Below are 22,758 nucleotides of genomic sequence, written 5' to 3'. Positions count from 1 at the left end.
CTGGTTCACACTGTCACGGCATTGACCGTCTACCAAAACCCTAGGAATAGAGATTGGAGCAAATATTATTATAGCAGAGTTAATAACGGGAATGTTGAAAGTCAACTTATGGTGTTTATATTCATTAAAGACTAATACACGTCATAGTCTGCTAATTGGTAAACTAATTATATGAACTAATTATCTGGATCTCAATTTCAAACCAAGGGACCCGACAACATCCCCACATCAACTTGCGAGAGGTTGCCATTTCGGAGTCGTGAGCGTTTGGATCAAGATGATTCGAGTGGCCAAAGACCCAAAACATCCAACGCGGGTGGTCGGGTTCATCACCAAAAACAGAATGCAGAACTTCACCAGCAATCCCATATGGTCTAGTGGTTAGGATTTCTGGCTCTCACCCAGGAGGCCCGGGTTCGATTCCCGGTGTGGGAACGCATATTGTTTTAATTTGTACGTGTATACTGTGTCTAGTGGTTAGGATTTCTGGCTCTCACCCAGGAGGCCCGGGTTCGATTCCCGGTGTGGGAACGCATATTGTTTTAATTTGTACGTGTATACTGTGTCAGTCATGACCGTAGACAGACAAGGATTTTTTTAGAGATGAATGAGCCTCCCATTCGGTATCAGTCCATTATGCTACAGCATTTCATATTGGCCTTATAGAGGAATGGCATGATACTTCTTTGAACCTTAATGGACGCCTAATACCACAGACATTATGTGTTAGTGATACAGCAAATATTTATTCGTTTATTATTAATATGAATTGGTCTTTACAGATCTGGGTCAGAGGCGATTGGTATAATGGAGCTGAAGCTGATGTAAATGATAGACTAAAGGCTGTGGTGTAGGCTGTTTTATGATACAATCATAAAACACCACAGCTTTTTTCAGAAAGTTTACTTTAGATTCGGCGAACAATTGATACCAGGTCCAGTCACACTGAACGTTTTCAAAGACAGATCTGGACAATTTCGGCTTTGATCTGGTCCTGGCATGCCTGGTAAGATATGGTTCGGGAACCTTTGACCGCCCATTCAGACCAATACTGACCCAATACAGCCAATAAGTAACTTTATATCAGAAGGCCAGCTAATATGATACTGTGGTCAACTCCTCCGGCATTGTCCGAGTGATGTGTGACATTGGTCAGGAATATCGAACTTTCGGTTAAGGCGTTCGTGTCGCATTGTTGTCTGGTAAAACGGTCTTAGTTATCAGTTAGCCTGGTTGTGATATATTGTCGCGTGGTTGGGGCTTGTGGTCAGCCAGGGTTCGGGTGTGACAGCGTTCTATTGTGTGGTGATTGAATGATCAATGACTGGGTGCAGCATCTTCATCAGAAATCGATTTAGTCATGCCGCTACGGAGAGTATCAGTTACGCAAAGTAAGGGCAGTGGGCGAGTAGCGTGTTGGGTCGATGTGTGCACTCTATCGTGTTCCATCGGTTTAAGTTCACTGTCTCTTTCGCTGCATAACCTTCTTCATACTGCAGCCACATGGTAAGGAAGATCTGATTTTTGGCTCATTCCCTTCTCCTAAGCCAGACAGGGGGAGACGGACGCCGTCAGCTTTACTGCCTTGGTCGGATCAAGGGACAACTAGATACAACACATATGACAAGTAGACTGAGTGACGAGTGTGAATTGCTAACTTATCTCTACTCCGCATCACAAACCTCCGAAACCTTTGTAACTTCACAATGCCAAAATGACTCTGACAGGATGCCTCAGACAACTCAAGCATGTGTGAGGCCATTCTCGATGATGAAATCTTACCCTCGCCATAACAAACCAACTCTGCCAACATACCAAACAGCTTCCTCGCTCAATTCCTGCAGTCATTCTCTACAGAAAGATACATGTATATCTTGACCCACCCTTTAAAATCGATCCCTGCACTGTTGACAGACGCCCTGGCCTCGGTTCCAAATCACATTATCACCAATCTCAAACCAATATCTTCACGACAAGTCATTACCTCACAGCTTTGTCATCCTCAGCACGGTCGATCCAATAACTGGACTGCAGATAACCCCGTAAATGTATCAAGATGACAGTCTACAGTTAACCTCGTGACCGTCTCGCGAGAATATTGCTGATAAATATGGTTAAATTGTTGATCAATGGTTTGGGATAATCTGTCTAAAACTGTGCGATTAGATTAGCAGACATTACCGGAGGCTACGGTGACAACTTGACACGTTGGAGACCGTCGTTGGTAAATTGATTACGGGGGCAGACGATAGGACGCCATCTTGGATGTTGGGAGTTGCTTGAAACTCGGACTAAGTACATGTATGTGAAATCGCGAAAGACACACGGGCTTTTACACTCAGCTTCCTCGATAATCTCAAATAGGAAAACTCGTCAATCAATGCGTAAGACTCCACTTGTCTTCAAAAATGATCAGGGTTTTAGGTTTTCCACAAAAAAAATTTCCAAAAGTGTTCGTGCGGCTCATGAAGGTTACAGCGTCTGCTCCACTATCTTGTCATCACAAACCCAGCGTCTCACCCCATTGTTCTCAACATACCATCCTATCTGTATCGATCTCGTCATCCGGTGATCAGGTTCCTATCTTCGCGTCTTTGTGGTGGTATCATATCATAACCTTATTGTCGAGCTGAGCAGACGAGAGGTCCATGTGATACACCCATTGTTAGGTAACTTAAGGTATCCGTTACAGAGGTCCTCAGTCGGCACTTTTTAGAGCACATTTTGTCACATTAGGTTCAATAGGCAAGAGATTTCATTGGTAAATTAGAAGGCTTACAGTGTGTCCCAAAAACACTACTCACAGAAACCGGTTTTTCATTTCTTATTTCTTCTTAAACTACAGGCAGCGGAAACCATGATTCGAGTATACTTAACGCCTGCACTCGCCCCCGCCTTGCTATCCACAATACCCTGATTAGTACAGCCTTAATTGAAATAAGAATAGACCAATTAAGAAGTACCTAAGTACATATTTCCCCCAAATGTTCGCGCGCCTTTTGTTGGCCACAATATCACTGTATAAACTAACAAACAACGTGATTAGTCCTGCCTGTAGATCAGCTCATTGGGAACATGATTAATTAGTATTGTTTTGTTAATTATAAGTTCTTGTGTTTTTGTACTAAAAGCTCCAGGTCTGTGCTTGTGTTTGCTCGAGGGTATGATGATTGATTCATCAGACCACAATGGGCCTTATAAGATAATAGAGGAGCATATACATGTTTCAATGAGGTGGTTCCCCCAGCGGGTTGAGCTTGTTGAGGCATTTTATAGCTCTATTTGAAACAGGGAGGTGTAGAAAACCTCTCCTGATAGAAATAAGTTGCCATGGTTTAGGTTGGTAGGTGTTTCGCCAATGGACAAACGGACCAGCAAGTGTGTCCTTGGATCCCACAATCAGCGCTCTGACTTCTCAATACACCCTTCATCGAGCGGCATATCAAACTCCGAAGACCATAATATGGCTACTAAATGCTTCTTGCCCAAGCCCTGGCAGGTTATTTCATCTGTATGGATGTTCATCTTTTTGGACTGAATAAAGAGTACACATACACGATGATTCACGAGTATCGCGTAGGCCTACAGGTAAATAAATTAGGCCTATCACAGGACTGGATGACATGACGGACCATCGTCACGAAGGCAGGACGGGACCCGTATGAAGCTTTGTTCATGCCATCTATCAGGTAAAGATTGAACTGAAATATTTACGATAGGAAATAATGGCCATATCGTGATCAAATGAAAACTGATGATTTGAGTCAACCAAGTCACTTGGAGATGTAGTCGAACTTTGTTACCGCCGGCCAAAAGGTGGCATGTTGCGTCAAAATAGATAAACAGAATTGACAGAAATTTACGAAAAATGTCACTTTCACGTGCTTTTTTACATGAATGCATGGATCACACTGAATAAACAGAAACAGATAATCGTTCTCTCTGTCACTATAGCAATTTAATAGAGGACGAGTATCCTCACAAATATTAGCTGATAACAAGAATCGTGGAAGCGGTCAATGTCGCTCGCCACCTCATACAAACCGTTATATACGTGTACTGAGAGCACCTTCTTATGGTATAGTTTATAGTATAGTTTATAGTATAGTTTATAGTTTATAGTATAGTTTATAGTATAGTTTATTGTATAGTTTATAGTATAGTTTATATATATAGTTTAACAGGGGTGGGGAGGAGAGAGCGGGAGAGCCCGCGCCCATGTCAGACGGAGTCGTGGACTCTCTTCGATCTCTCCTCTGCTCCCCTACTTACAATAATGGGGGAACTGAGTTGGCCCTGACCAGGCTCTTACTGAAGAGTTTTTAAATTTCATTATATATATTTTATGTATATGGCCCTGACCAGGCCTTTGCTCAAGTGATTTTAATTTACTATACTATGTACTGATAAGTTTAAACTACTATGTACTGTCTTTGAATGTACTGTACTTGTATATTTCTTTTCCCCAATTATGGGGGTGCAATAAATATTATTATTATTATAGTGACTGGGTCCTTCTGTGTCTTGTGTAAAGATGCACCCCGTATCTGATGAAGGAAAATGTGCATTTGACTGAACTGTTCTTACCTTAGGTATTCTGTGAATCGTACTCTGCTGCCTCGTCGAAGTCCTTTCAACCTAAAAACACGATGTCACCATTAAAGTATATCCAGAACTGTTTAGCTCTTCTTCGGGCCAAGAATGTTTGGGAGAGAGTGCGAGTTTCTTGCTTTTTCTGACAGTTTCTATTCAAAAATGTTAATTCCACTAGCATGAATCTCTTATCAGACTTATTCGTGTGGATAGCAAGCCTAAAATGAGCCAAATGTCCAGCGCATTTAATTTTTTTGCTGGTTTTCGTCCAGCAAAGCTACCAGCATGAAGCCACAGCTAATCTGGCTGAGACCCCCTTCATTAAAGGGGTGGGCCGACCCTCGAATCCCAATTACCAGCCATTGTCCATCACGGGGTATATTCTCTCCCGGTTCAATACAGTATTAAGAACCTTCATCAGATGAATATGTCTAATCACGAATTATTTTCCATTCTTCTCGAACTCTCTGCTGTTTTTCGCGCAATATTTGCAGACCATTAGCGAAGCATTCATGTCTTTGGGCATTACGGCCTCATTAAGAAACTACATGCTAGTTCCTCGGTTTGTTTCGTGGTGGCGCTGGGTATCTTGTTCAGAGCTGCGCCAACCAAAAAACGTCGTAAATCCGCAAGAAAAATGGATCATACGTGTTTCATGGCACAAGAGGAGGTCAGCTCATGCAGACAATATGATGAGCCGATGAGAGACAGATTCATCCGAGCGTACGCGAAATACAACGATCCTGTGATCGTACGAGCATTGCCCGAGTGAGAGCATGCACCCTCGCCTTTCGGGGAGGGCAGGCCCTCACTCGGGCGATGCTCGGGCAATGCTCGATCACAGGATCAGGGCGGAACCACTCGTGAATTCGATCAGCAAGTGCAACATTCCCTCCGGGACCCATCAACATTATTAGGGACATACATGTGTCAGGAGAACAAATTAAATAATTTAATTGGTGCTATATTTTTATCCGTCGTCTTAAGCTCTGACATTAGTGGCCAGGATATTGGGTAATCCGTTCTCAGAAATTACGACAGAGGATTTGGTAACATCGATTTCCAAATTATAAATATCGATATCAAGATCAGGTTAGAGGCGAATGAAATTATTTGTCCATAACTGTGAAGACTCAAAACACGTATTCAAGGATCAAAATGAAAATTTTTGTGAAGAACAATGAGATACAGCATAAAATATTGTGTTCCCACACCGGGAATTGAACCCGGGCCTCCTGGGTGAGAGCCAGAAATCCTAACCACTAGACCATATGGGATTGCATGGAAATGTTCAGCAATTTCTTACTAGGGCTTCTCATGAAAAATGAAAATTTTTGCCAAGAAAATGAGATACAGCATAAAATATTGCGTTCCCACACCGGGAATTGAACCCGGGCCTCCTGGGTGAGAGCCAGAAATCCTAACCACTAGACCATATGGGATTGCATGGAAACGATTTAAGCAATTTCTTACTAGGCCTTCTCATGAAAAATGAAAATTTTTGCCAAGAAAATGAGACACAGCATAAAATATTGCGTTCCCACACCGGGAATTGAACCCGGGCCTCCTGGGTGAGAGCCAGAAATCCTAACCGCTAGACCATATGGGATTTCATGGTAACGATTTAAGCAATTTCTTACTAGACCTTCTCATTAGGCCTTCTCATGTGCTGCGCAGACCCAACTGGATTGCACCGGGTAGTCAGTTTTACACGGATAGCTTTCCGGCTCTTAAAATTGGAGTTTGTCTGCTTAGAAAAGTAAAGAGATTTTGATATGGATTCCATATAAGCTTACCACTGAAAGGACACACTCATCTGAATGATCTTCCCGTCTGACCTTCCGAATATCTCTCAGCAGTGATCGCCGCAGAGAAAGGCCCCAGAACAGAGAAGGCTCGTTCCCAATTCCATATATCGGGATTTGGAGTCTGGTATTTCGTTCAAACTCTCTCCGGCAGTTTAGCTTAAGACGACAGCTGCCCATAAATGATAATCAGAAAGAAAGTCTCTTCGGGTGTTGTAGGCGTATATGTAGTCCGGTGGCTGAGTTTCTACACTGAGACTTCATATGTCAATTTCCAAGCATAAGATGTTTTTTGTTAATGGCATCATGGTCATGAAGTAGGCCTAAGTTTTGTGATGTGATATATTCCATCATCTCTTGTCGTAAATATTGAATAGAGATTAAGTCGCCAGACATAAACATAGGACATGTGATGTAAGTTTTGGCCCAGTTATGGTGACAACCATATTTGTTCTCAGATGGATTGCTGATGTGCCGATGAAGAGCTTTTGCGCGGTGAAAGGAATGTGGCATCACAGCAAGGGCGTAGTTAGTGGGAGGGGGCAGGGGCGAATGCCGCCTCTGATCACGCGACCCACGGCATGAGCGAATGGTATGTTTAGGTTGTTGGCTTATCAATACATGTAGCCGGTTAGAGCTAATTTGGCATCCTTTCGTGGATATACATCTGGATGCATGCGTCATAATACAGCCATATACATGTATTGTTAATAACGATGATATAAAGTTCGGCACAATTTCCCTGACAGATCCACCATGTACCAAGTTACCTATCCTTTTTGTTCAGAATCCAAACCTTTGATCCAAACTGTTCACTGAAATACGCCGCGGAAAGTAAACATGAAAGTTTACTACCAGGATTACCAGTCGTTCTCGCGACATTCTTTCCTTGGTAAGTGTCATGAAACCACCTTAAAAACAATTATGCTGTGGTTGACATTTGGTTGGCATCTGAGTAAATAACTTTCCACAAGATTTCAATTACAATTTAGTCCATAAATATCACCCGTAAGATGCTGAAATAAAAAAATGTAAGTTTTTATGTGTGGGAATGTGTAGTCATTACCGTAGTCCATATATGTATAAAATCAACGCTTGTCGTCATATAAAAAAAAACAATTTCTTTTAATGTTATCTTAATACGTATTGTCATAATCAGGCCATAGTTTCCCAGAAGTCACCATCGCAAATTAGCCTCATTCTGGTTTCTGAGTCACCGGACGTGACGTCCGAGTTGGTCAGTATAAAACTAGACAGCTCTGGCGGTTAACAAGTAACATCGCGCAACATAACAACACGTGCAAACTAAGTACCTTTAGTGTTGCAGTTTGTTTAAGAAAGGTACAGGAGGGAATCATAACACATGGTACCAGGTGTTCAGATAGCATAACAGACGATATAACGCGTTAAACATTCCGCCAATTTGTAAGTTCTGGATTGCGCTAATTCTCTCTCCCGGAAACGTATCGTGAGGCAGTGGTAACAGCATTGGGAATAACTCTCTTAAATTGTGACTTCTAGTTATAGGCTGTATACTAGGCAACTGGGCAAGGAGACGTTTTTATACATCTTAACCAAATTGTGACTTTCTAACTTCGACTGTGCATAACTTTTTTAAGCAGATGCAAAGAAGATAACGTCAACAGTAATATTTCCTGTTGTGTTGCACGTGTCAATGCAAATAAACGAGGATTGTGTCATACTCCCGGAAACACAAGTCATTTCGAGTGTGACTTTGCACCAATTAAGACTAGTAAACAACACGACTGCAGATAACTTGATTAAGCCTTGACGAGATAGAAGGCCAGGGCTATACAGTAAATGCCTAAAACTATCGCGGATTATGCTTTTCTGATAACGAAAGACGACACTGGATTAATATTCCTCGTATTTTCGTAGAGGACAACGCAAGAAGGGACGATGTTGTTAAAATTAGGCGCTGTGCTAGTTGTGCTGGGACTTTGTGTAGCTGCGCCGTCATACAAGTTGAGGGAGAGACGGTCGGACTGCCAGGTGTCGGAGACACCCAGGGTTGATGTCGATATCACGCAGGTTAGTTGTACAATATATTTGTACGTATTCTTGTTCTCGCATTCGTTTGCCGGTCCGGCCAAAGTTGGTTAACTCATGGCCTTGCCCACTATACCAGTCAACTGAGATTAACAGTTTTTCCAAAGAAAATCAACAGCTCATAACCTCGTGTTTAGAAATTTATGGCAACAGAGACCTATACTGGAGTGCCACTGCGACCGTAAAAGATATTTTATTACACAACTAGGTATTTCATCTCTGGTACAACGGCGACTTGTAATCGTGGCATTTCATCGTAGGAAAATATTGGTCCATGTCCTTGCTTTAGTATTGGGCAAAAGCAATGCCGCAACTAGGTCTTGCAGCCCTGGTCGGTGATTTGTCATGGTGGGATACTGTTGAGCACTGTCCAAACCTCAGATTTCGCATGTCATTTGATTTCTTGCCCTATAGACCTCGTTAATTCTAAGACAGCACTAAGCAAAAGTATGCATCCTTGAACCGGTGATGGTGGGCGTATTGTCGTAACTTGTTGTAATAGTGTCGCACACGACACTAATTGCCAATTAGATTATCGAGACCATCAAATCAGGCCAGCGAAGCAATCAAATCGAGTAAGGCTCCTAAAGCCATTGGCTAACTTCCCCTGCCAACACGTCCTTGTCAGAATTGCAGTGTGCTTGACATCCATTCGTCATATAAATATAATTAAGGAATGGATGTCAAGAGCTTTGCTATTTTGTCAATAATTTCTACTGGCTCTATATGTATACCCCCAACAGTACCCCCAGGATATATGTAAGGCCTTTGATGGACATATAATTAAGCTATATTACTCAACATTTCAACTACTGAGCTTCCTGTGGTCTCCGGTCTCATTGGCGATTTCCGCTCATCAAGTCATATGGCGCCTACTCCTAGGGAATTTACATTTTTCTGTACGCTGATATACGCATATGTCACCAATTCCGGAAAAACCTGTTTCTCAGACCAGTTTCAAGATGACGTGAATTCACCCTAATTAGGGAAATGCTTATCATAATATATACTGATATCAATTCAAGTTGACAATAAGATTCTAACAGTCTGGTTAAAATGGATCTTATTAACTTCATTTAGAGACGATGTCTTGAAGTAAAATCTCAACTTCGAAGAGAGAAAGTTTTCATTGGAAAAGACTCAAGAATACTAAAGAAACAAATGTTGAGCTTGGAGCCAGGAAAAACAATACAAAAAATCGCGGTGCTGCTTTAGATAGAAGGTCGTTTTAAATGCCAATAACAAAAAAATTGAAACAATATTGTGATGACCCGAAAGAATTAGTATCGACGCAGTTACTGGCAACACGAGTGAAATTACCTCCCTTCTGCGTAGTTAAGAATGATACGATGAAATCGCGAAAAAAAGGACATTACATTGCAAGGGAGCTTCACTATCTGATGGCTGATTGTGGACATCAGATAAAAACATTGCCAGGTTCAGGGAAATAAGACAGCAGTTCTCTTGTTTATCCTATCTTAGCACTTGTGCATCTGCATCGTTCTGCCTCTGAAGAATAATCTTTGGGCGCCATACCAAGAATCAAGGTCTGCCCAGAGAGTTTCTTCAACCTAACGAATTGACAGGTTGCATCGGTCGTGAGGTCACTCTACATCGGAACCATATGGTGTAGTGGACTTGATTGGTCATATCGAATCTAGATTAATCTATCTAATCAAAAAGACTCAATTCTGTGAATGTTTACCTCCATGGTCATTTCCAGTAAAAGCAATAGAGTATATAACGTGTTTCTCTCCCTTCTTCCCAAAGGAGATATCCTAACTCATCGTCTGTCTTTGTATCTTACGATTCTTTTTAACTGCGGCTTTTCCAGGTAGGCGAACTTGCCTTGAATCCAATAGTAAACACCTTGTCATATTCTACGTGGTTATACTCTTCCTACCACCTGTTATGTCATTCAAACCTCACTTTGTTTGTTCGTTTTAATATCTCTCACAGTCTGAAGAAACTGTTCTCACGAGAACAGGTTTAAAATTGATGTTGAGAAGGCTTTTTTCTCGATTTCTGGATGGCTGTGTTTCTGGTTGGAGCGCGAGATGCCAACAGTCTTAACAAAATATAGTGGGCTACCGGTATTGTGTCGATGACCTTTCTATCTGAACGATGGTTCATTTCTTCATATTAAAAAAAAACTGGCTCCCCAAGTATAGTTTTCTAGAATGTGGTTCGTTTTCCTTGAACATTAGCGCATTCCTTTACAAGCCATTACCCCGACCTATCTCCTTCCTTGATAACGTAACCTCTTTGATTTGTTCTAATCTTTGCCTATTAACATTTACCTTGCATTACCTCAACCGGTGCAACTCATACTTAGACCTTCTTAAATTGTGAACTGATGCGAGTGGCAGCGGTTACGGCCTCAGCAACTCGTCGTGAAATTAGAGTGACAAGTTTACCCTGCAACTCATCCTGAATGAGAGTGGCAGATAGGCCAAAAGGTCTGTAGGTAAACCTCACCAACTCATCGTGAAATTAGTAGAGTGACAAGTAGGCTAAATGGGTTACTCTATAATTCCCCGGCTACTCATTGCGACTGCATCGACGTGGAGGTGTCCTAAAACATGTGTGTTCTACCATGTTGATATTCTTTCTACAGTCTGTGCTCATGGTAACCATCACTACTATTCCCCCCAGATTGTTGGCAAGAAAGTGCAATTCCTTGCAATCGTACTGGTAACATGAATTCTTCAGACAGGGCTCGAGGAAATTCAAAGTAACATCATCTTTATGTAATTGTTTACAAACGGGTTGTAGATACATTCCAGCGTAAAATGCTCAACTTTTACGTTTCTCACGCCGTCCAACTGTGAGGTAAACAAAAAGATCGACTCTCCTTGCAGTTTATTGGGGATACGCAGTAGCCACGGTAAACGGCATCAGACTTGGTAAACCAACAGTCACTTTTTTAAGGAAAGGAATGTTTCAGTAGGCAAAAGAGTGGAAAGGTATTTACCGAACTGATATGTATGATGTGTCATAAAAAAGTTCGTAATGGACAATCAATATGCGATGAGTTGGATATGCACTTCTTGATGTTTGAACCTAGTATTAAAGGGCATAGATTGAACCGCTATGCCCAATCACTCGCAACCTCAATGAGGTATATGTAGCTTTTGAAACAACGCTTTTCCACCTCAAAGTTTAAATTTTACCGGTAAAGACCTTCCAAAGTTCATGCAGTGTGGACATCCAGGTACCAAAGCGCACTCATGCAACCTGCCCGAGCAGCTGAGCTCGCGTGTCTGCCCCAAGCCTCGATTTCCTCTGACCTTTAGCAATGTACTCCTAATTAACCGAATGATCACTTTGATTAGAGGAATCATGAGTTTGTCTAGTGAATACTTGGGATGATTGGGACTGGGATCGCTTAGTTCCTTTGCCCAGTTGACCACTGGAAAGTGTCTTTCGAAGCAATGTCATCCTAAAGATGCGTTCAAGGTTCAATCAATTTCTGAGCCGACTGCTTCTGTGTAATATTGTTCCTGCTAGGTCGTCAAATGGTAATAGACCGTATGATCACCAATGTAGTCCCTATGATTGTGCCCACCCCTCCTGATGAGCAGTCAGTGACTGTCTATTTTAGCCATGAGACAGTATACGGACCTGTTTCGATTTATTTACCTTGGATACAGAAAGGGAGCCTACTCACCAGTATGATCACCATGGAATTAGCTATCTATAAACTTTGTTCACGCTTGTTTTGATTAACCTTGCCAGATGTGCTGATGGCGGGGTTTCCAGGGGCTAATGGCGGGGTTTCTAGTTCACTACATGACTGATGAATCAGGGCTAGGATGGAGTTTTAGTTTACATACTTCCGCTATATGTCCATAAAAATTATTGAATACAATGTTACCTTGTTCATGTGAGTGTGCATTGCTGAACATGTGCATGTACAGTAATTGCGCATTGCTGTGTAACTGTTGTTACTGCACAGAGCTGGACCATCTTGATCATGGGTCATTGGAGTATGGACTTTCAATAGCAAAACCTTTTGGTGGTTCGATTCGTAATTTCTAGTAAGAATCACCCAGTCCTACTTGACTAGAGATTGCTCACTCTTATAATTTCTCGCAGACCTTGCTGCATTGCCTACTGCATACTGGCATACGCCCCCAAGGAGGTGAACGTTCCTATCCATTTAATCATCAAACGATCTGACGGAGAGAAAACAACTCTTTTTAGCACAGTATAGATGGTTACATCAACATCAATGTTTTGATAACTTTTCAGACCTCACGGGAGGCGATTTCTCCACATCACTGATAGTTGACTTGAAGATCCATTTCTCTGAATATGGAAGTGTAACTTTGTAAACGCTCGGGGAATCTTCTCTTCCGATCTACCTACTGACTATCAAAATAACTCGCCGTTAGTGACCACATCACACTGGTGCCGAGAAAATCACAATGGAACTGCCGCATATCTTTGGGTGTAGGATCAACCTCTCTTTTTTCATTTCAGTTTTTTGGCGAGTGGTATGTGCTGGCGAGGACGAATGGCCCCTACGAGCGGCAATACTCGTGGGATGGCAGCGTCTACTCTTATGGGTCGATGGGCAATGCGGCTGGCTCCGTCAGTGGCCTGTTTAGTTTCAAAAAGTAAGTTCAAAACCGGTGGCAAATTACGTTTTCTAAGAAAGTAGCGTCCATGGATATCGTTGGAGTAAACTAGAGCTAAAATTGACCGTAACATTAACGAGTGGATTCTAGATGACGATATTTGTCATTAGTGACTTTCGAGAGTATACCGTTGCATCAGATCAATGCGTTCAGGGTCGAGCTAGTGTTCTGATAGCAACCAATACTGCTGAGAAATAAAGTTGTTGGAAAGAAACATAACGAAAACTTAGAGACAAATGGCTTCCATTGCAAACCATCTCGAGAGTCTTTACACCACCAAACAACAACACAGTTACGTATATGTACAACCCTTCTCGATTTCAGTCCAGACACGCGAAAAACAGGGTGTATTCCACCAGTACGAGGGCAGCTAGACGGAGTAACGGATGACCCTCGAAATGGTGTTTACACGGCCACGGTGATAGGCATTGGAATCACAGGTAATGGTCGTATACCCTTCTATTCTCCATCCTTACATTCCTTTCAGAGAAACAAGCGCCTCATGGTCTTAATCTTCCCCATTAATTCCAGGCACATACAACATCGTGTGGACCGACTACAACTTTACCCTCGTGTTCGAGTGTTATGCCCAGCCCGAGATATGTCGCCAGAGCAGCGCAGGCATTGTAACTATCCTGAGCAGATCGAGTGACGTCAGTTCTGATGACCTTCAGAGGATGCAGCACATGGCCAAACAGTTCCTGTGCACTGAAGAAGATGAGCTTCAGCTTGTGTCGCACACGACTGTCTCGTGTATGGATGTTGTCAGGGAGACTTCACACATTTTTAAACGAGGTAAGTCCGCTCAGATGACTAAATGTTGCGACGAGATGAGCAAGAATTTGTACCATATCGACATGCCGGAAACTGTGTGTACTGTGAATGGCCAACTCGAGCAAAGATCCTACTCCCCTCTTGTTCCATGTCGGCAGCCGGCCGCTGTGTGAACTTTGAATGAACAACTCGAGCAAAGATCCTACTCCCCTCTTGTTCCATGTCGGCAGCCGGCCGCTGTGTGAACTTTGAATGAACAACTCGAGCAAATATCCTACTCCCCTCTTGTTCCATGTCGGCAGCCGGCCGCTGTGTGAACTTTGAATGAACAACTCGAGCAAAGATCCTACACACCCTTCTTCTCGCCTCTCTAAACATCATTCCAGACGTTCGTGAACCGACTAAGAAGTAACCAATATGACAGGTTCTTCTGTGCTTCTACCAAATAAAAGAACAAGTAGTACAATCTCAAGAATCTACATTGATTAGGACTTGTGGCTTTCATCATGGAGGCCAGGGTTTGATCCCCCCTTGCATATCTTGCTGATAGCCCTACCGTATTGTTTATCTGTCAAGTGATTTCCTCTGCTCCGTTTCGCAGATATTGAACGTGCTGCAGACTTGGCCGCTCATGACTGGGCTACTCAACTTAGGGTAAGTGTACTGTTGACTTCATATCCATACAACTATAATCTGAAACTGTAGTGCTTCAAGAAGAAGAAAAAGGAGTTGAATGAGCTAACAGTGTCACTTCACGTTCACCCATAACACGAAATTCGAGTTGATTGTGCCATCATTGTCACTTTAAAAGGGTTTGCCCATCAGACGATGTGACTTAGTGTGTGGTTGGTTTGTGAGTTGCCGCCAGAGGAGGATTAGCACACGCACAAGTTAAAAGGAAAAGCTCGACGTGGCGTTCAACTGCGGCAATGATCGTGTAACAGTACCTTGAAACTTGTTTTGTGGATGCCTGTCTTGATTGATAACCGTCTCTTGATCGAGATCGTTCAACTTGAGAAGTGCTAGATTTGGCAAATGTCCATCTTGTGCAGTTGTTAGTGATTTAAAGCTTCGCCATCTTCATTTCAGGCTGGTTTAGATGCAATGACTGAAGATGACCTCATCTCTTTTCGTCCCGAACAAATAGCATCAGAAGGTGTGTAAATCAACAAATACATGCAAGCTGATCGCTAAAATATGCATTACACTTAGATATCGCATGCAGCATGGTACTTCCTCTTTCATCCCTAGAACACTATATATGTTCACGTTTCTACACACTAGACGAGAACCCGCTCCAAAGAGTGGTTCTAGACATGCGCAGGGTTTCTTAAAAGAGAAGTCCTTTGTCGGCATCTCCTCATGATCCCCGACTAGTTGTAGGTGCAAATCCTGCCTGATTTGCTGTTAGCCGCGAACAGCTAGCAACAGGAGTGAGGAAATTAAGCTTGAAGCCAAAACCTACTTGCGTGTCTAACAGCATGTCCCCTAAATTTCAGAAACTGCATGCGTAACCACCTGTAGAGTATTTTGCAATTATGGCTATTCCCGACCTGGCCGAGGGTGCCCGAAATGTACATGCAAACCGAGGAAGAGGCTTTTGGGTGTGCCATTGGCTGCTGTGATGACGGGACCTGTTGCTTCGTCCTTTTGGAAAGAACAAGGGAAAGGCAGTGACGAAAGTGAACCTCTTGAAGACAGTTCTGCTCCTCAACCCACGGAATCGAAAGAGGTATTCAGTGGGTACCAGCAAACACGCGAGCAGGAAAAAAGTAGCAAAGATGGACCCCCTACGCCAATGTCACAACTATCTGGTTTACCTGAGCCATACGAATGGAGTAGTGACAGTGTAAAAGACATTTCTCCTTCACCTGGCAAGAAAGCAGACGGGCCTTTCGGTTGGTACAATCAGCTGAGACAGAAAGAGGAGAGCAAAGAAGAGAAGCCCGCGGCGCCCAAAGCCAGTGGAGATTTATTCAGCTGGTTTAGTTCGTCGATTGCGGAAGACCATAGTGAGGAAAGTGAGGAAATAAAGCACCCAATGCCGCCAAGATTACGAAGTGACGATGATGATGATTTCAGCTGGCTTTGGCGTGTGGCATTTCCAGATTCTAAAAAGCCTCCACCACCCCTTTCAACCAGCACTACTACGATGACGACCACTCCAACAACGTTGACTCCAAGCACAACGACAAAACCAACTACTTCCACAACCACCCCGACCACAACAACAACGACAGAACCAACTACTTCAACAAGCACCACCACCACAACAGCAACACCAGAACCAACAACTTCCACGACTACCATCCCAGCACCGAGGACATCAACTACAATAGAAGCAACAACTTCCACGAGCACCGGGTCCATCACGATGATAACAAGCAGTGGCCCAGGGAAACAAGTAATGAACATAACTGGGAAACCTCCACGATCAGGTACATGTAATAATTGGAGGACTTGTTGTCAATAACTTACCCAGAAAAGGAAAAGACGTGTCAATTCGAGTTCTGTCCGTGAATTTGGATTCGAACCAAGATGGCGTTCCTCTGCTCTAAGCCACTTCCGCTCCTCGGCAACACCGAATATTGCCTCTTTCTCAGCAACTCCTGCATGTTCTCTTTAGACATCTTTTTTTCACGCCACTAGCATGCAGTAGCTTACTTCCTTTAATATTTACTCAGTCTTTCCTTCACGCTGTCGATGTATTCACAGTTTTTGTTTGGTGCTGTGCCACTGTACCACAGTGCGATGTCAACCACATCAGTGATTCTAATAACAATGCAACTTCTGCAATTATGGCCAACAAATTTCTGAATTCTATTTTCAGAAGCTGGAAGTGGAAGTGGAAGTGGTGGCAGCTGCCCGGATCTAAATTGCGGATTTGCCCCTTGCTTGTACGGCTCAGTACCAGACAACGATGGATGCGAGACATGCGAATGTAGGAGGCCAGCCAATGCCATTGCCACGCCTTGCGCGGAGTTAGCTTGTCCACCATGTGCATTTGGATCGTACAAAGACATCTATGGTTGCGATTCCTGTCGATGTAAAGATAATCCAATGGTTGTGTGCAATACTCTTGCGAACTGTACTCTTCGATGTATTAATGGTTACATGCAGAATGAGAATGGTTGTAGTGTCTGTAACTGCTCCTCTGGCGGTAATACGAGTTGTCCTGATGTTGTCTGCAAGAATGATTGTGGCCCAGATGGCCGCGTTAGGAACGAGCTTGGTTGTTACACGTGTGAGTGCGCATGTCCGAGACTTGACTGCTGGGATGGGCCATGTTTGGAGGGAAGTTTAAAGGATAATCATGGTTGCGACACCTGCGAGTGCACACGGGCTGCGGATGCACCTCCATGTCCTGCACCTGACTGCCCGCCATGCCCTGATGGCTCGTTCAAAGATAGTGCCGGTTGTGATTCTTGTAACTGTAAATATCTCCCTGACGTCGCATGCCCGGTTGTCAAATGTGCTCTTGATTGTAAAAATGGCCTCAAGAAGGATCCGTTCAATTGCGATATCTGCGAATGTAGTGACGAACCAATGACATGCATTGAGATTTATTGTGAGAATAAATGTATCAAGCGCTTGAAGGGCCTTGACGGCTGTGAAACGTGCGAATGTGAAGCAGAAGGCCTGTGCGTTGACCCGAATTGTTGGGACGGCGATTGTGTCCATGGATCAGAGCTAGATGCTGCTGGTTGCGCCACCTGTGAATGCAAGATGGGGCCTGCGACCTGTCCACCAACAGACTGTCCACCCTGTCCTTTCGGATCTTTCAAGAACAGATACGGGTGTGATTCGTGCAACTGTAAAACCATACCTGAGGTAGCTTGTCGTGAACTTGAATGTAACAAACCGTGCCTCTTGGGTTACAAAGCTGATGAATTCGGTTGCCCGATGTGCGAATGTAGCCAGAATGATACAAGATGCGTGGAACCTTTCTGTGAGAACGCATGCGCCACATATCGAGTAAAAGGTCCTGATGGATGTGATACTTGTGAGTGCGCATGTCAGGAGACCGACTGCTGGGATGGACCTTGTAAATACGGCTCGAAACAAACCAAAGATGGGTGTGCGACCTGTGAGTGCTTACGCCCAAAGAATAAAACTATACCATGCCCGAAGATCTCCTGTTCTGGCGCTCCTTGTGACTTTGGATCGTTCAAGGATAGTTCCGGCTGCCCTACCTGTTCTTGTAAGGGTCCGCCTGAGGATACCTGCTTCGATTTAGAGGGTCTGAATTGTCAGAATAAGTGTCCGAGTGGCTACCGGAGGGACAGCATGGGGTGCTATTCCTGCGACTGCACACCAGCAAACTTGAAGGACCCTTCGAAGTGCCCTTTCCTTGTCTGCGATCCTACGTGCCCGAATGGTTATGTATTTGATCAAGCAGGTTGCGCCACATGTGAGTGTGAAGCAGTAGGACTACCAGCAGACGCCGTCTGCCAGGAACCATTCTGTGAAAATACTTGTGATCTAGGCCGCGTCAAAGACGCTAACGGATGCGAGACATGTGAGTGTATTTGTCCGCCTTTGACTTGCTGGGATGGCCCCTGCATATTCGGGTCTGTCAAGGACGTCTCTGGCTGTGACACTTGCGAATGTACTCGACCCCAAAGACCCGACATAGCTTGTCCTTATCTTGACTGCCCCAGCGGACCCTGCTACTTTGGATCATACAAAGATAAACTCGGTTGCGATAGCTGCAAGTGTAAGAAACCTCCAGCGGTTGCCTGTCCCAGTCTAGAGAACTGTAAGCTTGAATGCAGTTACGGACTGCTCCAGCCTCAGCATGGATGTACCATTTGTATGTGTGCACCCGGACCCAAGCCCGTCCAGTGCAAGCTGTTGCCATGTCCAAGTGTGTGCCTGTCTGGTTACAAGAGGGACGGAAATGGTTGCCACACGTGCGAGTGTGACTGCCCACCAGCAACCTGCTCAGAGCCATGTGCCACTGAGTATCTGGTGAATGAATTTGGTTGTCAGACATGTGAATGTAAAGGTCTCACCGGGATGCCCATTGGGGACCCCATTGCAGAGCCCTTGGCCTTGAAGTCGAACTGCACCGTACCGTTCTGTGAAAACGAATGTCAGCATGGAAGGGTCAAGGACAAATCAGGCTGTGATACATGCGAATGTGCCTGTGCTAAGTTAAACTGCTGGGATGGGCCGTGTCGCTTCGGTTCTGTGCCTGATCCAAATGGGTGCGATACGTGCGATTGTATCCGCCCGAAAGAACCAACACTCGCCTGTTCGTATCTTGACTGCAAAGGTGGCGGCTGTAAATATGGATCATTTCCAGATAAGAATGGCTGCGCTTCCTGTAAGTGTTTGCCCCTGCCGCCAGGGACCATAGCTTGTCCTGAATTCTCCTGTGATCTGAAGTGTGAAAATGGCTACGTTAACGATGATGCAGGCTGTCAGAAATGTGAGTGTTTGTCATTCGCGCCTCCTCCAGTGACATGTGAAGTGCATGCGTGTCAGCTGAAATGTCCCTATGGTTACAGGACTAATGAACTTGGCTGCCTAACTTGCGAATGCAAATGTGAGTTCCCAGCCTGTTGGGATGGCCCGTGTCGCTATGGTTCCAAGCTGGACAAATATGGCTGCCCTTCCTGTGACTGCTTTCGGCCTGAGTTCCCAACCATGTCCTGTGGGCTGCTGGATTGCCGAAGCAGGACTTGTAGGAACGGATATGCTTTGAATAGATTCGGCTGCCTGACGTGTCGCTGTAAACCGGAAGTAGATGAACCAATCCCAGAAGGCAGTGGTGAGGTGACAGAATGTGACGAAATTCCGGCCATGTGTCCTTTCCATTGTCTGTACGGTAACTTGAAAAATGATAATGGTTGTTTCACGTGCGAGTGCGCTGCTCCACCTGATTCTCCAGCACTGCCATGTCCGATGAGAAAATGCTTGCCTTGTGAGAATGGTTACCTTAAAGATGCAAATGGCTGTCAATCATGTGATTGTTTGCCAAAAAAGAGGAGAGAGCTTCCAGAGAATTGCCGAAAAGATTGCTCAGCAATGTGTGGCTTTAATTATAAGATGAGAAAGGACGAGAACGGCTGCGAGATCTGTACGTGCCTCCTGGATTCCGCTAATGAAGTTCTGAAACCTTGGGATGTGACGCAGAATGACGCCGCCATAGCCCAGGTTGATGTTGTTGTTGGGCCAAAACGAGACAGTGACGGAACCGAGGCTGTGCGGCCATCACTACAAGAAGACGCTCCGATTCCTATTCTGGATGCGATGGGAAATATTGGCAGTGTTGATGTGGTAGAGTCGGGGGAAGTAGCGCCCGGTTACGAGGTAGCCCCAAAAATGTCGGAAAGTAACCCTCGTGAACAGGAAGTGGGGCCAGCGTATGGAATAGCCTCGAACCCCGCCGGTGAAACAGATGAAGAAGAACCTTAGCACCATCACTCCAGAGCCGTGTTGGGTTGAGACATTCTAGATATATTAAAGAGTAATGCCAGTATTATGACTTTTAATGATACATGTATGTGATATGCCCTGTACATTTGATAGATTGTATTCCTTCGTAAGGTTTTGCGAGTTGACTATACTCCCATGAGATGGGCTGTTCGCTGCTGTTTCCGCACTTTGGATCCTGTACTACACGTAGCAGTAGCCCGGAGAAAGTAAAGTGCTTTAAAACAACCACGCCAGTCTTTGAGTTTGCTATGTGATCGAACTTGGCCATCGCAGAAGCTGATGCTTACCTAAATGAAGAAAGATCCCGGCATTCGCTGCATATTTTCAGACATTTATAGATGAGTTTAGATTCTCTTCTTTGGGAGAAGAACGGGTTCACTGATGAACTGCAACATAAAAAGGTCCGTGTGTCTCCACAAATGAGTGGTTTAGTGATACGTTGCGTACATTCGAGTAGAGTTCTCTGGTAGTGTGAATGACCCGGCACTGCACATCGATATAACGGCGTAGTGGAATGATGTCGAGCTTGTGTAATAAAACGTCGATGTGACCACTTTGCACAAGTCAATTAACAGCGATTTGGGATTTGCTTTATTGTAAATGCATAGATGTTCTGTAAATAAGACAATAAAATGCCAATTGACTCAAAGATTTGTTGTCTTTTTTTTCACTTAATGAGTCGAATTGCAACATACGTGGGGGCCTTTCAGCCGCACATCTACAGAGGCGGGGGCCTTTCAGAAAACGCACTGCAAAAAATCAAGTCAAACAAATCACTGTAGCCGGCTCTCCAGTCCTATTTTTTATTTAAACCAATAGGAAGTTCGATCTGCCGTACATGCGCTGTTCATCTCGTGGAGGGATGGACGTGTTGTTAACGAATATCATGAGATCTCCGAGGGAGGTGCGTGGTTTTACCAGGTCACACGTTCACCTGTAGTTGTGAACGCAGCAGGAGAACGGTCCCTTTGAACATTCTAGACCTTCATGTGTAGGACGTTGGGAACATATGGCACGTGCTTTAGTACCCAGTCCCTTCTGCACAGACCCGGTGTAAAAGAAATGCAAGTCCCCCGGAATCTAAGTCCGCTACTTTTGTGTAAGTGAGTCGCAGAGTTCCTTTGTTGAAGATTATGTAGCAAACCCTAACCAAACCATTAACCACATTCGTTGACAATACACAGCTATTGTGTGGGGCCCTGCATTCCTAGTACGTCCATTCCTTTTACACAGGGTCCAATTCATCTTGAAAAGTGCGATTTCTGAATAAATGCGGGCACGAGGGGTCAAAGTATTGTGGCCATTTTTCATTGAGCCCACTCGCAAGCATCCTCCTTGCGCAAGACTTGAACTCTATTCATCACTTGCTAATTGGCCGCCATTGCCATTTCCTCGTGGTGTTATTGCCCGAAGGGCATCATTCAATGCGTGGACCTACTTTTTTTTTCTCCAGGCAATACAAATTGGATAAGCTGCTTGATCTGTTCACTATTTGATTTATTTTAACGCTTGTCAACACAATAATTTACCATATAATAACATCATTATGAGTAACAGAGTTAATCTGCTTTCATTAAACGACTGCGGACAGATCAAAGGTAGAGGACCTCCAGGTCATGGTCTAGTTGATATTCAAACCCCTGTTGTGGATCGTTTTCAATCCCGCTTTTCAAACTCACCGAGTTCTCCTTCTTGAGCTGATCCGACGGCTTGTTCAGCTGTCTGTTGACATGATTGGCCATGGGCTGGGGACTCCGTTTTTTACCAATTGATGCCCCAACAGCGCGCACGGCTGCTTCCATATCCCGCTCTCTGCTTCCCTGACTCTGGTCAAGTAATCCGATGCGTGATTCTGGCGGGGCAGGTTTCACGTTGATGAGTTTTGTAGGCTGGGGCGCGGTCATAGCTGCTCTCATTCAATTGATGATAAACGCGTAAAAGTAAGGCTGTAAACCCCCTTTGGAAGTTTTGGACCGGGGTTTTGGACTGATGCGCAGTACGTACTGATTGACCCAGCTTATACGTTAGCTTAGCTGCAAATGTCCTTGTTAGCTCCCGAACCTAACAGTATGTAGGCCTGCCAAATGATTGACGGAGTTCGAGTCAGTAATCTAGTCGTTGTCTCCTGTCTTCCTCTTTATGCTGGTATGGACAGTGTTATAATCCGCTTCGAGGCTGTGCTTTTTCATAACCGCAGAACATCCCAGATGTTATTCTCCGATACAACCTTATATCAAAAATATGTAAGGCGAGCTCGCTTATATATTTTCCTTATATATACACGTGCGGACGTTCACACATTGAATCACGTCAACCAATCGGCAGGATACATGATATAACATTGGGCGGAACCACTGAATGACATTGCGAGGTGCCGCACCCATGAAAAAGACATAGTGTTGACATTTGTTTATCAAAATTAACCGAAT

The 22,758-nt window shown here is 44.2% G+C and overlaps 1 protein-coding gene and 4 non-coding genes across 5 annotated transcripts; 2 read left to right on the top strand and 3 right to left on the bottom strand.

Moving 5' to 3' along the window:
• The first annotated feature begins 363 nt into the window (after positions 1-363).
• Trnae-cuc (transfer RNA glutamic acid (anticodon CUC)) lies at positions 364-435 on the top strand. Its single transcript has one exon. It is a non-coding gene; the product is annotated as a tRNA-Glu (tRNA).
• Positions 436-5,798: 5,363 nt separating this feature from the next.
• Positions 5,799-5,870, bottom strand: Trnae-cuc (transfer RNA glutamic acid (anticodon CUC)). The gene has a single exon. It is a non-coding gene; the product is annotated as a tRNA-Glu (tRNA).
• Positions 5,871-5,963: 93 nt separating this feature from the next.
• On the bottom strand, positions 5,964-6,035 carry Trnae-cuc (transfer RNA glutamic acid (anticodon CUC)). The gene has a single exon. It is a non-coding gene; the product is annotated as a tRNA-Glu (tRNA).
• Positions 6,036-6,130: 95 nt separating this feature from the next.
• Trnae-cuc (transfer RNA glutamic acid (anticodon CUC)) lies at positions 6,131-6,202 on the bottom strand. Its single transcript has one exon. It is a non-coding gene; the product is annotated as a tRNA-Glu (tRNA).
• Positions 6,203-7,676: 1,474 nt separating this feature from the next.
• On the top strand, positions 7,677-20,978 carry LOC135501177 (balbiani ring protein 3-like). The gene is made up of 7 exons (XM_064793074.1): positions 7,677-8,450; positions 12,954-13,090; positions 13,436-13,551; positions 13,643-13,906; positions 14,487-14,539; positions 14,975-15,041; positions 16,716-20,978. The coding sequence occupies exons 1-7, from the start codon at positions 8,319-8,321 to the stop codon at positions 20,306-20,308; spliced, it is 4,362 nt and encodes a 1,453-aa protein (XP_064649144.1). The 5' UTR covers positions 7,677-8,318; the 3' UTR covers positions 20,309-20,978.
• The last annotated feature ends 1,780 nt before the right edge of the window (positions 20,979-22,758 follow it).

Source organism: Lineus longissimus, chromosome 17 (assembly GCF_910592395.1).
Source record: "Lineus longissimus chromosome 17, tnLinLong1.2, whole genome shotgun sequence".
NCBI classification, from domain to species: domain Eukaryota; kingdom Metazoa; phylum Nemertea; class Pilidiophora; order Heteronemertea; family Lineidae; genus Lineus; species Lineus longissimus.
This window is presented reverse-complemented; position numbering and strand designations above follow the sequence as displayed.